The 15,531-nt window shown below is 45.6% G+C and overlaps 2 protein-coding genes across 10 annotated transcripts in view; both read right to left on the reverse strand.

Annotated features, from left to right (window-relative positions):
- The window catches only part of HSPBAP1 (HSPB1 associated protein 1), a 67,000-nt gene that overhangs the window by 43,584 nt on the left and 7,885 nt on the right, over positions 1–15,531 (reverse strand). The window lies entirely within an intron of this gene.
- Positions 7,694–10,234, reverse strand: LOC135974302 (uncharacterized). The gene is made up of 2 exons (XM_065561497.1): positions 9,266–10,234; positions 7,694–8,271 (listed from the first exon to the last, which is right to left on the reverse strand). The coding sequence occupies exons 1-2, from the start codon at positions 9,840–9,842 to the stop codon at positions 7,796–7,798; spliced, it is 1,053 nt and encodes a 350-aa protein (XP_065417569.1). The 5' UTR covers positions 9,843–10,234; the 3' UTR covers positions 7,694–7,795.

The raw sequence follows: 15,531 nt of genomic DNA on the forward strand, positions 1-15,531 counted from the left end.
ATGGGAGTGTAAACACTGTGCTGCTGTGGAAATTTTTATCAATATTTTTCTTACACCATCTAACAATGGAAGGCAAGTGCAAACGGAAGAGAAAATACACAGATGAAAATCGAGGCTTCCAACAGGAGTGGAAGAATAAGTACTTTTTCATTGAATGTAATGGGAAGGCCATGTGTCTTCTTTGCCAGACGTGTATTTCTCAGTTCAAATCTTCAAACTTGCAGTGTCACTTCTCTTCGAGCCCTGCACATATGGATCAAGAATTCCCACAAGGTTCTGAACTCCACACTTTAAAATTGAAAACTTTGGGGAAAAAAGAAAAGGATGTAGAACCCCAGTTCTTCACCAGATTTTCCAACCGATAGCAAACAATAACGTTAGCCTCCTATTATGTGGCCTGGCACATAGCCCGTGCGAAAAAGCCCTACTCTGAAGGTGAGTTCGTAAAAAAACATGCCTCACTGATGTGATTTCAGTCCTGTCACAAGGATCTACGGAAGAAAACTTCTGGTCTGCAGCTTTCACGTCACACAACAGAACGCAGAATCTCTGACCTGAACGGTGACATTGAATCGCAACTGCACTCACAACTTCAGCAGTGGGAGTATTTGAATATCACTTTGGTTGAGTCATGCGATGCACAGGATAAACCTCAATTATCAGTATTTGCCTGCACTGTGTCTGACGACTGTGTTATCAGGGAAGAATTCCTCGATATCGTGTTACTAAGGCACAGAACTCGTGGATGAGATCTAAAGTAGGCGTTGATGTTGGTAATTGTGAAAAACAACTTGCCTTTACCAAGCTCACTGCCATTGCAACGGACAGAGCTCCATCCATGTGGGGATTTGCGAATGGATTAGTAGTGCTTTGTAAGTCTGACGAGAGCTTTCATGAATTTTGGACATTTCACTGTATTATTCAATCGGAAGCAACTAGTATCTAAAAATCTCAAATCTGATCATGTCATGAAACCTGTCTTGCACACTGTGAATTTCATTTGCTTAAATGCACTCAATCACAGACAATTTCAAAATCTAATTGAAGAACTGGATGAAGACGACTCCCCTGCTGATTTGCCATTTCACTGTGCAGTTTGGTGGCTCTCGAGAGGTAAAGTTATTTCCCGTTTTTTTTTTTTTAGCTTCTGGAACCAGTAAAATTGTTTATGGAGGAGAAACACAGAATACTGCCTGAGCTTACAGATCCTGTGTGGGTTCTAGATTTGGCATTTCTTGCAGACATGCTGCTGCATTTGGATAAACTAAACGTGGACTTGCAAGGAAAATTCCGGTTGCTGTCTGATCAACTGCAAGGCGTATTTGTGTTCATGAACAAACTGCAGTTGTTTCCCAGACAAATGCTTGAGGGACAGCTGACACACTTTCCCTCAATGTCACAACTTCAAGCCACATCAAAAGAAGATGCAGCAGAACCCCTAAAATGGAGCACAACTAGGTATACGAGCGTGATTAAGGATTGTAAGGACAGTTTTGAGGAAAGATTCCAAGATTTGCAGCGGAAAAGACCTAACTCAGATTTCTGATTGATCCATTTAGTGCTGAAGCCGATTGTCTGAAGCACCCTTTAGTCACTAATGAAGCAACATCCCAGACCGAAATAATAGAACTTTTGGAAGATGACAGATTGAATTCTGCTCAGAAGACAGAGGGGACCCTTACTTTCTGGAAATCTGTACCAAAGGATAAATACCCCAACATCAGAGGTGCAGCCCTAAAATTAATCTTGATGTTTGTTTGCCTCGAGCTATCTTTGTGAGTCTGTTTTCTCTACACTCAAACATGTGAAATCCAACCACCGATCCATTTTGACAGACAGCCACTTAAGAGAACTGCTGCTTGTGAGCACAACTAAACAGAAATAAAACTTCAAGGGAATTGTTGAAAGCAAGGATTGCCAGAAGTCCCACTAAGTAAAAGGGTAAGTTTTTTATTATTGTTAATTATACATTATAAACATATAAAATATGATTATCAAATTATATAATTATGTGTGTGCATATATATACATAGACAGTCATTACATATTCCTGTGGCTCTTTGGCAATGTACATTGGTAAATTCTGGCTCCTTCTCAGGCTCAGGTTGACCACTCCTGAATTAGAGCCAATATGTTCTCAACTCTCTCTTTGGAGCGTTGCTGTCTGGATAGGTATTGAAACACCTTCTCCATTCAGTAAAAAAGCAGTCTGTGTACAGCAAATAAGCAATTCTTTAATTAAAGCAAAACAAAAACTCCCTACGTCCTTTTGCCCAGGAACAGAGAGTGGGTGGGTTAGTTTTTTGGCAAAGGAAAAAAGGCCTCTTAGTGGCAAGAATTGACTGGAGCTTGAAGCCTTAGAGAACAGTCTTGTAGGAAGCCCTTTTCTATTTAGGTAATTTGTATGATTTGGTAAAATCCCCAGGAACAGAGAACTTGCTGTATCTTTGGAAGATCTTACTGTATTACATATGTGTATCAGTATGGGCCAGAGATTGTAAGTAATTCCATGGGGGAAGGATGAGACAGTGGGAAGTGATCAGGCAAATTCACTCAGGCTGTAACCTCCCCAGAGAGATACCCCTAACCTGGACAGGCTCGCATATACTGGTTCAAACTGGATTCTCTAGAGAACCAACAGACAAAGAAATGACTTTTGGATAAAAAGTCTAAGTTTAAACTGACTTGAGGCCTGCTTTCTGATCCAGCAAACAGACAGGCCTTCTGTCCAAGAGGCCTCAATCCTTCCTTGGAAGGGTTGGAAGGACTTGACCTAATCATGGCGGTGCTTGTTCTGAGTCCAGGTGGTTATGAACTTATAACCACAGAAATACCCCCAGGTGGGATCTGAAGGACTGATCACTTGCCATAGCCCTTGTTGGAGTTGGGGGTGATCTCTGGTTAGTTTGTTAGCATGCATTCAGGTTCTTTTATTGTTTGTCTGTAATGCTTTCACCTTAAGAATAAATGTGCTTGCTTAGAAGGAGCTGTGTAGTAACTTATACCTATGGGCAATTGTGCTGCTTATAGCCTCTGAGGAAAAGGCACAGCAGCCATGCTTAGGCAGTCTAATTCGCTGGGGAATTCAGTGTAGGCAGCCTGGAAAAAAACCCAGTGAGGAGGGAGAGAGACGTGACAGCTGGGGAACTGGAAGCCCGAGAGTGGGTGGACCATAGAGGAAGAATATTGGTGCAGTTGCCCTGATCTGTGACACTTGCATCAAGAGTCTTTGAGGGATCAGTCATTCTGGAATCTGAGGCTCCTGAAAGCTCCCTATATTCATTTAGTTTATCATTTTGCAGTATTATATCAATCCCCTCCATGGCTTCCTGAAGAGCTGTAGGCAATAAGAGTTGACAGGAGATATGAAGGTAGATTTTTTGCTTCAAATTTTTGTTACCTCCTTCCTTCCTCTGGGCTGACTATAGCACTGTCAAGTGAAAAAATGCACATCTAAAGGTGCTGCGATAGGATTTGTCAAGCTCTTTGCTGTGTAGCTCTTAACCAGGAGGAGGTCTCTGGTGTAGTCCTCTTCATGCCTCTTGGTAATTAGCAAGCTAAGTAGACTATTCATTTTTTAAAAAGTTCACCCAGGTCGAACGAATTATTTCATTCCTTAAGTGAATTCATGGGCAGCACCATGATACACACAGTATGTTAAAAAGGCTATCTACTCCAGGGAGATGATTATCAGCCAACTGCAAAGAATGTAGCCAGTAAATCCTGGCATGAAATAGAAGGTAAAACTTCCTAAATATTCAGGTCATATCATACCACTTAATAAAATATTTATGTCACATTAAACTTTCACACAAAAATATAATTATGTTTCTGTCATGTGAAAAATAAGACAAAAGATCAGGTTTGAAAAGGCAAAATTGTTTTAATCATGTACTACTTCATTTAAATTGTTTTATACTCCCTGGTGCATGTCAGTTGTTGTAAATGAATGTAGTGATTTTTTGCTTTATTAACTGTGTGGCTGTGAGCTATGGATAAATACTTCTTGCTCAGAACTGCAGGTATCTAACATGAAATCTTATTTTCAATGCAGTAAAACAAGTCACTCCTCTAAATTTTTATTCTTTATCTCCAAGTAGGCGCAATCCTAGAATACATGTGCTCATGTGAGTAAAGTTAAGCATATACTTGCAAGATCAAGGCTTTAATGATCATGAATAACTTATTAAGACTGTCAGTTGATGCAAGATATGCCACTGCTGCTTTTAAAAAGAAAAGTTCTTTCCTCTAATACCTCTGGTTTACCTTCAATTTTACTTAAACTCATTCCTAATTGCCAAATTCTACACTGATTTATACCCTGTGCAAACTCCCCACATTGCATCGTGTGTAAATCAGTACACAATTTGGTCTTTGATAAGTAAAAGTAAAATTTATACAAAGGAAACAAAATGCCAATAACACATCTTGGACATAGTACGCCACAAGCCACGGGGAAGCGGGGAGTGGAGATGCATGTTCCCTTTAAAGAGAGGAAACACTGAGACGGGCTTCTGCTGCCCAACTGTAATCTGATTAAAAAAGAGACAAGAGTATTAGCAAACTAATTTTTTCTATTGGCCCCAACAAGCCATGTGTTTCTACAGCACAAAAGGCGAATGAATAATTTGTCCCACTTTTTGACTTTACACGAGACATGTTTAGAAGCCAACCAACAATCATACTTTGTCAAGTTTCAACTCAAATTCAATTACTGCAAGAAATTATATGATTTGGCACAGATGTTTTGCATTGTTTGCAATGGCACTTCATTGCTGTTACATTCCAAAATAACAATCTGCTAATTGAAAAGCCAATCATCTTTACAAGAGGTGTTTTAATATACAACACTGGATCCAGATTTTAATACTGTGGGGGAGGTGAAAGGGTAGTGATGATTTCTGACAATCACTTTCCAGTCTCTCTGTGCTGCCAAGAGAAAAATCAGTTCTCAATTTCTGATTTAAAATTTATTCTGAATCCTGTGCAGGGTTTGGGAATAAAGAGTTTAGCACAGCAGGGAGTCTGCAGAAAAGTGGGTTTGATTAAAGTTGTTCAGAAGTTAAATGTACAGTCATTAAAAAGTTAAATGTGCTGTCATTAAAGTAGAATAATGTAGCAAATTACAAGAATTCATTAGCGAACAGTAGTTGTCTCCTGCCAATGTACCCCGCTGTTTAAATAATGGAGTTTAATTGAGAGGGTTTAGAATTATTTTCGAAAGGAAGGAGAACAAGTTCTATTGAAAATATTTGTAGAATAACCCCCATTACACTGTTTTGCTTGCAAATGTGTAAGAATTTATCATCCTAACGTCTTATAAAGAGAAAAAAATGATAAAGAGTTAAAGGACAACCCCAGGTATTTTGAATACAGTACTCTTGGGCCTTGTCTACACTACGAGAGTAGTTCGATTTTACTTGCATCGAATTTTTGTAATCGATATTGCAAAGTCGAACGTGTGTGTCCACACTAAGGACAGTAATTCGACTTTGTGCGTCCACACTAACGGTGATAGCGTCGACATTCGAAGCGGTGCACTGTGGTCAGCTATCCCACAGTTCCCGCAGTCCCCTCTGCCCATTGGAATTCTGGGTGTAGCCGGCAATGCCTTCTGGGTAACAAAATGAGTCGAGGGTGCTTTTGGGAAACTGTCGTCATCCGTCCATCACTCCCGCCCTCCCTCCCTGAAAGCGCCGGCGGGAAAACAGTTCGCGCGCTTTTCCAGTCATTGACAGCGCGGACGCCACTGTACTCCGAGCATGGAGCCCGCTGCGACCATCGCTGCAGTTGTGGCCGCTCTCAACGTCTCGCAGCTTATCATAAAGGTTTCCCTGAGGCAGATGCAGAAAAGTCAGGCAAGGAGGCTACGGCACCGCGGTGATGTCCTGAAGTCTGAGAGTAGCACAGACCTGTCAGAAAGCAGGCGACCCAGCGCCGAGGACATCACAGTGGCAATGGGTCATGTTGATGCCGTGGAACGGCGATTCTGGGCACGGGAGACAAGCACTGAGTGGTGGGACCGCATAGTGCTGCAGGTCTGGGATGAATCCCAGTGGCTGCGAAACTTTCGCATGCGGAAGGGAACTTTCCTGGAACTTTGTGAGTTGCTGTCCCCTGCCCTGAAGCGCAGTGACACCCGGTTGCGAGCTGCACTGAGTGTACAGAAGCGAGTGGCCATAGCCCTGTGGAAGCTTGCAACGCCAGACAGCTACCGGTCAGTCGCGAACCAGTTTGGGGTGGGCAAATCTACCGTGGGGGTTGTTGTGATGCAAGTAGCGAAGGCAATCGTTGATGTACTGCTGCCAAAGGTAGTGACCCTGGGAAACGTGGAGGCGATCATAGATGGCTTCGCAGCGATGGGATTCCCAAACTGCGGTGGGGCCATAGATGGAACTCACATCCCTATCCTGGCACCGGACCACCAGGCCACCCAGTACATTAACCGAAAGGGATACTTTTCCATGGTGCTGCAAGCACTGGTGGACCATAGGGGACGTTTTACCAACATCTACGTGGGATGGCCGGGCAAGGTTCATGACGCTCGTGTTTTCAGGAACTCTGGTCTGTTTAGACGGCTGCAACAAGGTATTTACTTCCCGGACCACAAAATAACTGTTGGGGATGTGGAGATGCCTATAGTCATCCTCGGGGACCCAGCCTACCCGCTAATGCCCTGGCTCATGAAGCCCTATACTGGCGCCCTGGACACTGAAAAAGAACTCTTCAACTACCGGCTGAGCAAGTGCAGAATGGTGGTGGAGTGTGCTTTTGGCCGTCTCAAGGGGAGATGGAGAAGCTTACTGACTCGCTGTGATCTCAGCGAAACCAATATCCCCATTGTTATAGCAGCTTGCTGTGTGCTCCACAATCTCTGTGAGAGCAAGGGGGAGACCTTTATGGCGGGGTGGGAGGTTGAGGAAAATAGCCTGGCTGGTGATTACTCACAGCCAGACAGCCGGGCGATTAGAAGAGACCAGCGGGAAGCGCTGTGCATCCGGGAGGCTTTGAAAGCAAAGTTCCTGAGTGAGCAGGGTAACCTGTGATTTTATAGTTTGTGTACTGAGAAGCTAAACCTGCCCCCGTTTCTTTACCCAGGTAATGTTGACTATCCTATCCAGTTACATACCCCCTTCACCCCCCCTCCAACACACGTGTCGAAATAAAAATAGTTCTACTTTGTTAAAGCACACCGTTTTCTTTAATACTGTTTTAGCGGGAATTTTTTAAAACTGGGACGCAGACTGTGGTGCGGGGCGGGTCTAGTGTTGTGATGCGAATGCAGCTTCTAAACTCAAGGATTGACAGGCTCCGCTGCGGTGGGATGCTTGTTTCAACGGAGCCTGTCACCCCTCCTGATCGGGACTGTGTGTATGGGAGGTCTATTTGACTTTGTGGCAGGGGGAGGACGGTTACAGATCCCATGCTGTGTGGCTCTGTGATCCTGTCTAAGGACCGGCGCTTAAGATCTGTAACTGCCCTCCCCCGCCACAAAGTCACAGAGCAACCCACCCCCCCCAACATTACATCAAAACAACCTCCCAGACTAACCGGGGCAACTAGTCACTGCATCACTGCACTGTGTATGTGCCCTGCTGCTGTGCCTGCCCCCGACTATGTACCCTGCCAAAGGAGACTGTCCTGTCCAATTTCCAACCCCCTTTCCCCTCCTCCTCCAAAAGAACATGATTGAAACAGTAGTTAACAGAAACGAATTTTTTATTATCAACTACACATGGCATTGGGAGGTGAAACTTGGACGTGGGCTTGTGTCAGGCGGTAAGGAAAGAACTTTTCAAATTTTGGGAAATGAGAGCCTTCTGCTACTAGAGCTCTCTGCAGGGGTGGAGTGAGAGTTAGCAGGGACTCTGCCGCCTCTCCTTCTTTGCACTTTGGGTGAGGTGGGTATGGGACTTGGTGGCGGGGGAGGGCGGTTAGAGATGGACTGCAGCGGGGCTCTGTCCTCCTGCCTCCGTTCCTGCAGAACATCCACAAGGCGCCGGAGTGTGTCCGTTTGCTCCCTCAGTAGTCCAAGCAGCGTTAGAGTCGCCTGCTGGTCTTCCTGCCGCCACCTCTCCTCCCGATCCATGTTGGCTTGGTGCATTCGGGTCAAGTTCTCCCGCCACTGGGTCTGCTGTGCTGCCTGGGCTTGGGAAGAGGCCATAAGCTCAGAGAACATGTCCTCCCGTGTCCTCTTCTTCCTACGCCTAATCCGCGCTAGCCTCTGGGAGTGTGATTCCAGGCTAGGTTGTGAGACAGTCGCAGACGGGGCTGTGGAAATGGGAAAAAGGGAGTGAATTCCTCTGAAAGATAAATGTAGTTGTGAACAAAGAACATAGTCTTTCTCTGTGAACAAGACCATGCACAGCACCTTTCACATGCGCACTCAGCACAAGGTCGAATTCTCGGCCTTCGCATTCTGTGCCTGGGGTCTTGAACAGCACATTTGAGAAGCGAGGCAGCACAACGGAATTTCTGTTGCAGGCAGACATGGTAAGCCGTACACTTGTGGCAGTTTAAAACTTTTATATTACCACTGGCCTCATTTCACATTTAAATCAATGTCAGTCCCTGCTGCCAGCAATCCGGCAAGCGGGAACTCTGCCCCTGTCCCACCCCCTCGCGGCTGTCCCCGGGAACGATCCCTTTCGGCTGCCCCTCTCCCGCCTCCACCGCGTGGCTGCAAACCAGCGGTTACAGTTCTGTAAAGGAACGGGAAAGCAGTCCCAACACTAACATTCCCCTACCTAATTAAAAGCAGGTCACCATGGCCGACATCACCCTGATGAGGATCTCCGAGAGCGACAAAGAGAGAATGCTCCGGGAAAGCCTCCAAAGACCAGGGCCGTATGCCGCCCTGCTGTGCAGAGCAATGATCCCCGAGTACCTGATAATCTCGTGGCGCGGCAACGTGTCGTACTTCGGAGGACCCAATAAGGCCGCTCTCCCCAAGAACCTCATGCAACGGCTTTCAAGTTACCTCCAGGAGAGCTTCATCGAGATGTCCCAGGAGGATTACTGCTCTATCCCCGCACATATAGACCGCATTTTACTGTAGCTGCAGTAGCAGGGAATACACAGTAGAGCGGCTTGTGCAGGACAATCACTGAAAACCGGACATTGCTAGATTTCTTTTCAAAACTTGCACTGCCCCTTACTAAACCGTTAAGCGCCTAGGGCACACTAATCATGAACAACCCATTCTTTTAATTGTTAATATTCCTGTTTTGTTAAAAATAAATGTTTAGATGTTTACAACACTTACTGGCTGATCCTTCACCAGATTCTGTGTCCGGGGTAATGGCTGGGGACGCTTCGTAGGGGATCTCTGTAAGGGTGATGAAGAGATCCTGGCTGTCGGGGAAATCAGCGTTGTGAGAGCTGCCAACTGCCTCGCCCTCCTCATCTCCTTCCTCATCTTCCCCGTCCCCTAACATGTCTGAGGAACCGGCCGTGGACAGTATCCCATCCTCAGAGTCCACGGTCACTGGTGGGGTAGTGGTGGCGGCAGCACCGAGGATGGAATGCAGTGCCTCGTAGAAACGGGATGTCTGGGGATGGGATCCGGAGCGTCCGTTTGCCTCTTTGGTCTTCTGGTAGCCTTGTCTCAGCTCCTTGATTTTCACGCGGCACTGCGTTGCATCCCGGCTGTATCCTCTCTCTGCCATGTCTTTAGAGATCTTCTCGTAGATCTTTGCATTCCTTCTTTTGGATCGCAGCTCGGAAAGCACGGACTCATCGCCCCACACAGCGATGAGATCCAAGACTTCACGATCAGTCCATGCTGGGGCTCTCTTTCTATTCACAGACTGCATGGCCATCACTGCTGGAGAGCTCTGCATCGTTGCCAGTGCTGCTGTGCTCGCCACGATGTCCAGACAGGAAATGAGATTCAAACTGGCCAGACAGGAAAAGGAATTCAAATTCAAATTTTCCCGGGGCTTTTCCTGTGTGGCTGGTCAGAGCATCCGAGCTCGCACTGCTGTCCAGAGCGTCAACAGAGTGGTGCACTGTGGGATAGCTCCCGGAGCTATTAGCGTCGATTTCCATCCACACCTAGCCTAATTCGACATGGCCATGTCGAATTTAGCGCTACTCCCCTCGTCGGGGAGGAGTACAGAAGTCGAATTAAAGAGACCTCTATGTCGAACTAAATAGCATCGCAGTGTGGACGGGTGCAGGGTTAATTCGATTTAACGGCGCTAACTTCGACATAAACGCCTAGTGTAGACCAGGCCTTGGAGTGCCAAGCCACTCAAGTCAACTAACCTCCATCTTCCTAAGTGCCTGGCAATCAGGGGAGGATGGTTAAGAAGGGGGGGATCCAAAACCCCTCAAAACCAAAAGTAAATGTAATGATCTGGGCAGGGACTTATACTTAAAAATTTTCTCAATTACACCCACAAGGTAAGTGTTATTTTTTTAAATATTACAGTAATCTGCATGTGATTACACTGGTCTGCAAAACTACAAACTATTTTATGGCACTAGGAGGCACTTAAATATATATTGTTAAGATTTCAGGGCAATACATGAGTGTTTAGATACAACTTCTCTGGGCATCAATGAGACTTTCGTGATTAAACTGTCACTGATCTCTGCTATTAGTGGAGGAGTAGCGGAAGAGAGAAGAAATAGACCTCACCCACTACCAACAGCATCCTTGAAGAATCCTGCTAATAGCAAAGAGAGTGATCAGTCTGCAAGATACGCTGATGCAGAGTCTGATGACATATCACCTGACCTACAGTTTGTTTGGTTTTTTTTCGAGGAAAGAAAAAAGAAAAAGAACGAGGAGTACTTGTGGCACCGTAGAAACTAACAAATTTATTTGAGCAGAAGCTTTCGTGGGCTAAAACCCACTTCATCGGATGCATGCAGTGGAAAATATAGTGGGAAGATATATATATATATATACACATATAGAGAACATGAAAAAAATGGGTGTTACCATACCAACTGCAACACCCATTTTTTCATATTCTCTGTGTGTATATATCTTCCCACTGTATTTTCCACTGCATGCATCCGATGAAGTGGGTTTTAGCCCACGAAAGCTTATGCTCAAATAAATTTGATAGTCTCTACGGTGCCACAAGTACTCCTCGTGCTTTTTGCTGATCCAGACTAACACGGCTACCACTCTGAAACCTGTTTCCTTGAAAAGTGATTCAAGTCATTAACTGAGAAACCAGCTTTGTGCTCAAGCTGCACTTTCACTGTTGCCAAGGATCAAAAATCTCCAACATGATGTAAGGTGTGTGGGGGAGGCTTTGTCTTTCTTGCCTGCCACAAATCCACACCTTTGTCCTTTGGCACATAAATTACATCCACTTACACTGCTGTGAGAGTGATTTAGCAGCAAAATAGTACCTTTCAAGTGCTTCTGCAGCACTTGTGTACCCCGATCACAACCCTGTATGTACTTTCTTCAAAGGTACAGGATATTTAATGCAAAGAGTAATGTTGCTACAATGATACAGTAGAAAAACTGAGAATTCACAAGTCAGGATATTTAAACATTCATTTTTCAAACCAACCAACAACAGCCTACAAAATCCCACTCCATCACATGGTGTAGCCACATTATACAGACAAAATGTTTTCTATTTTTTGCTTTCTTTGTTAATGGTCAATTTTAATATTACTGTACGTTGTTCAATGCATACTATAAGATGCACTGACATTTGTAGTCATGTAGGACCCCACAGATGTGTCTGTATTGTACAACATAGTTGGAACTTCAGGGCAATAGCAGAGAGAGAGAGAGAGAGAGACTGTAGATCTTTCTGGTGAAAAGGGACTACTCCCTTTAGCTAGTAACAGTGTACAGCCTATAACACGGTTTCTCAACCCATTGGTTGCAACCCAAAATTGCATCACCAGAATGTGTCAAAGGGTTGTGTGGATGTCCCAGTGGGGGAGGGGGAAATCAAGTCCCTCACCCAGGAGATGGGAGGCCCCGAGAAAGGGTCAGGTTCTGCCCGCAGGAGGTGTGGGGGAGGGTTGCAGAACTCACCCTACACTCACCCTGCAGCAGTGGCTCCTGCAGCTCCGGTCCCACAGTGCTGGCTGGGCTTGGCTCCCCTCTCCAGGCACTGTGAGGTTGCAGCGCCACTCTGGCATGGCCTAGCCGCCCCTTCATCGTGATGATGGAGGGCCAGTCAGATCAAGTTTGAGTGGCGCTGTGACCCCATGTGCCAGGTCACAACTTTACTCTCCAAATTTGGCTTGGCCAGACCCTCATTAAGGAGGTCAGGCCAAGCCTGACCAACGCTGCAACCCCAGAGATCGCAATGGCCAGAGCAGGGAGCTGAGCCCAGCCCCAGGGGACGGGAGCCGCTGCAATGGTATACGTGGTTGTGACATACCAGGATACAATCCAGACTAACGAGTAGCTGTGTCACCCTGCCCTGTAACCTCACTGCTCACAAACAGCCTCCAGCATGTAAGTCACTCCCAGCTCTGCCTGTGTGCGTGCTGCAGTCAGCCAGCCACCCCTTGGTTCTTATCAGCCTTAAAGACTGCCACAGGGTGATCCCAACAAACTCCCACTCTCAGATTTCCCCCCAGAAATGTATGTCCTGTACTGCCCAGCCCCCTCCTGGTCAATACCAATATACTGAGTCCGTTATTCCTTTAAGGGAATAATACAATTTGTTACCCAGATACTTCAACTTGAACACACAGGATTATATAAAACAATCACACTAGTTTATTAACTACAAAGAGAGATTTTAAGTGAATACAAGTAATGAGGCATAAAAGTCAGAAATGGTTAGAAGAAAAATAAAGATGAAATGCTTTCTGGTGGCTAACAAACTATATTAGAGCCAAACCAAAGTTTTCTCATCATATGCTTACTGACCGAACTCCGTTGGTCAGGACCCCTCCCTGCCACCCCTCCTAGAGTTCAATGTCTGCTTCCTTCATCTCTTTGGGTCTAGTGAATGTGATGGGCAGGGGGAGAGAAAGGGGTGCACCTTGGGGTGTCTGTCCCTCCTTTTCAGAGTTTCAGTCCCCCTCTTGAAAAAAATTTCCCGCTGAGAACCAGGAGTCAGAGAGTCTATGCGGATGGATATTCCCTGCTGGTTTTTTTCCACCTGTTTGAACTTCCTTAGCCGTCCCTTCCTGCTTTTGACTGTATTTACTGCTTAAATTAGGAATGTGTGCTCTGCTTAATTTTTTGTTTTGGACAGACCTGTTTGCCAAGTTTTGTTTGGGCAGGGTTGTGGGGTTTGGAAAATGTGTTAACACCACCATACAGGGGAATCTTATAATTTCACATACAATGTTGCCATATGTATTTCACCAGGACAATACTGACCAGCAAATTATGAATTTTCAAAGGATACCTTACAAGGCATACTTTACACACTATTGTAATAATCTTTATACAGAGTGTGAATACAGAAGTGTATTCCGTCACAATGGTGTACTTATTTCATTGTTATTCAATACTTATTACATTAACATGTATATACTGTGGGTAAGACATATTTAGCAAGCTAGGTATTTTTTGCATTAAAGCTATTTACTGGGTCACAACAGGCCATCAAGGTTTACAAATAGGTCCTAAGCCCCAAAAGGGTGAGAACCATAGGCCTATAATACAATTGAGCAGTTCTTATTCTATGCAGTAGGGGGCAGTGGTTCACATATGCACTACCTAGTATAAGTGTGTGTGTGTGTGTGTGTGTGTGTGTATATATATAGGATGTGCATCATGATTAAGAATATAGTTTTGTCAAAGTTCATGGATTCTGGGACTTTAACAGGCCTCTGTGACTTCTTTGGCTTCAGCCCCTGCCTGCAGCGGCGGGGCTGGAGGATCTGTCAGCTCCCAGGACAGTGGCAGGACTCAAGCGGTCAGCTGCTCCCTCACGCGTGCAGCGGGGCTTAGGCTGTCAGTGATACCCCTCCCCGTCCCGGACAGGTTACGGACTTCTGTGAATTTTTGTTTATTGACCATGACCTGTCTGTGACTTTTACTAAAAAGAACCATGACAAAATCTTAACCGTAATCATGGTTAGTTATTGATGCAGTATAGTTTCTTAAAAGGTTGTCAGGTTAAAATATATACTTTACAACAAAACAAACATTTGTGCTAATAACACCTTAGGTTATTAAACTGAAAGAAATTTGAAGAATCCATTGTGTACATGTCCAGAGAGGTTTATACAGCATGCAGCACAAGAGGGTCTCCGATCCTGATTGGGGCCTTGGGCATTACTGTAATGTAAATATTTAATAACAGCGCTTTTCATTGTTAATTATGCTTGTTTCCATTTTCCTTTAATGAAAATAGTCAGGTGAGTTTAACTTTTGAGTCAGTTCCTAATCAATTTCACTTTCATGCACTAGCACAGAGATGGACAAACTACGGCCCAGAGGCCACATCCGGCCCGCAGGACCGTCCTGCCCGGCCCCTGAGCTACCGGCCGGGGAGGCTACCCCCGACCCCTCCCCCGCTGTCCCTCCTCCTCTGCAGTCATGCCGCCGTGCGGGCAGCGCTTTGGGCAGCAGGGTTGCACACTCCAGCAGACCAGTGTGTTTGCCTCCGGCGGGACGGCGCAGTTGCCAGACATGCTGCTCTGAGCGGCATGGTAAGGGGGCAGGGGTGTGGATAGGGGGCAGGGGATAGGGTACAGGGGGGGTTGAATAGGCCTGAGGTCCCGGGGGACCTGTCAGGGGGCGGGGATGTGGTCAGGGGGGCAATCAGGGGTCTGGGAGCAGGGGGGTTGGATAGGGGGTGAGGTTAGGGGCGGGGGGGGTCCTGGGAGGGGGCGGTTAGGGGACAAGGAGCGGGGCGATTGGATGGGTCAGGGATTCTGAGCGGGGCAGTCAGGGGGCTGGAAGTGGGAGGGGGCGGATGGGGGTGTGGGCCAGGCTGTTTGGGGAGGCACAGCCTTCCCTACCCCGCCCTTCAATGTGGCCCTCACGCCAAAAAGTTTGCCCACCCCTGCACTAGCATAATGCTGATGTTTAGGTTTCCAGCAAAGAAGGGGAATAATTGTTTATGAAACATTGTTTACAGCATTTTGTTTTGAATTTCATAGTTTGGGTTTAGCAAAAACTTGCTGTTAAAAAACCTTGGTTTAGGGCTAAATTTGACCTAATGTTGTCCATTAAGGTGTGAATCCCCTGACCTTTCTGAATGAATTCTCAATCTTAAAGTTGCATTAATGTTAGTTGTTTTACGTAATACATATACACTCGATAGAAAAGTTACTGTCTGTCCAGAGAGATAGAATATACAGAATTTTACTGGAAAGTACAGCTTTAGAATGGAGAAATATATTAAATTTCACAGCTTTATAGTAGACAAACTACTACTAATGGTATCAAAATATCTCTCTTCAACCCCGAGATTTTCTTCACTGTTTATATATAATGTCCCACTCCAAAGTGTCCCTATCTATGTTCTGGTGGTCGTGCACCATTTTCAATAGAAAGACCAGCTTATTGAAGGCAGTCATTCCCCATTTTTCATGAAGGGCCTGATCACCCTGAAGGCACTCAGCTCCTCA

This window comes from Chrysemys picta, chromosome 11 (assembly GCF_011386835.1).
Source record: "Chrysemys picta bellii isolate R12L10 chromosome 11, ASM1138683v2, whole genome shotgun sequence".
In the NCBI taxonomy this organism is placed as follows: Eukaryota; Metazoa; Chordata; order Testudines; family Emydidae; genus Chrysemys; species Chrysemys picta.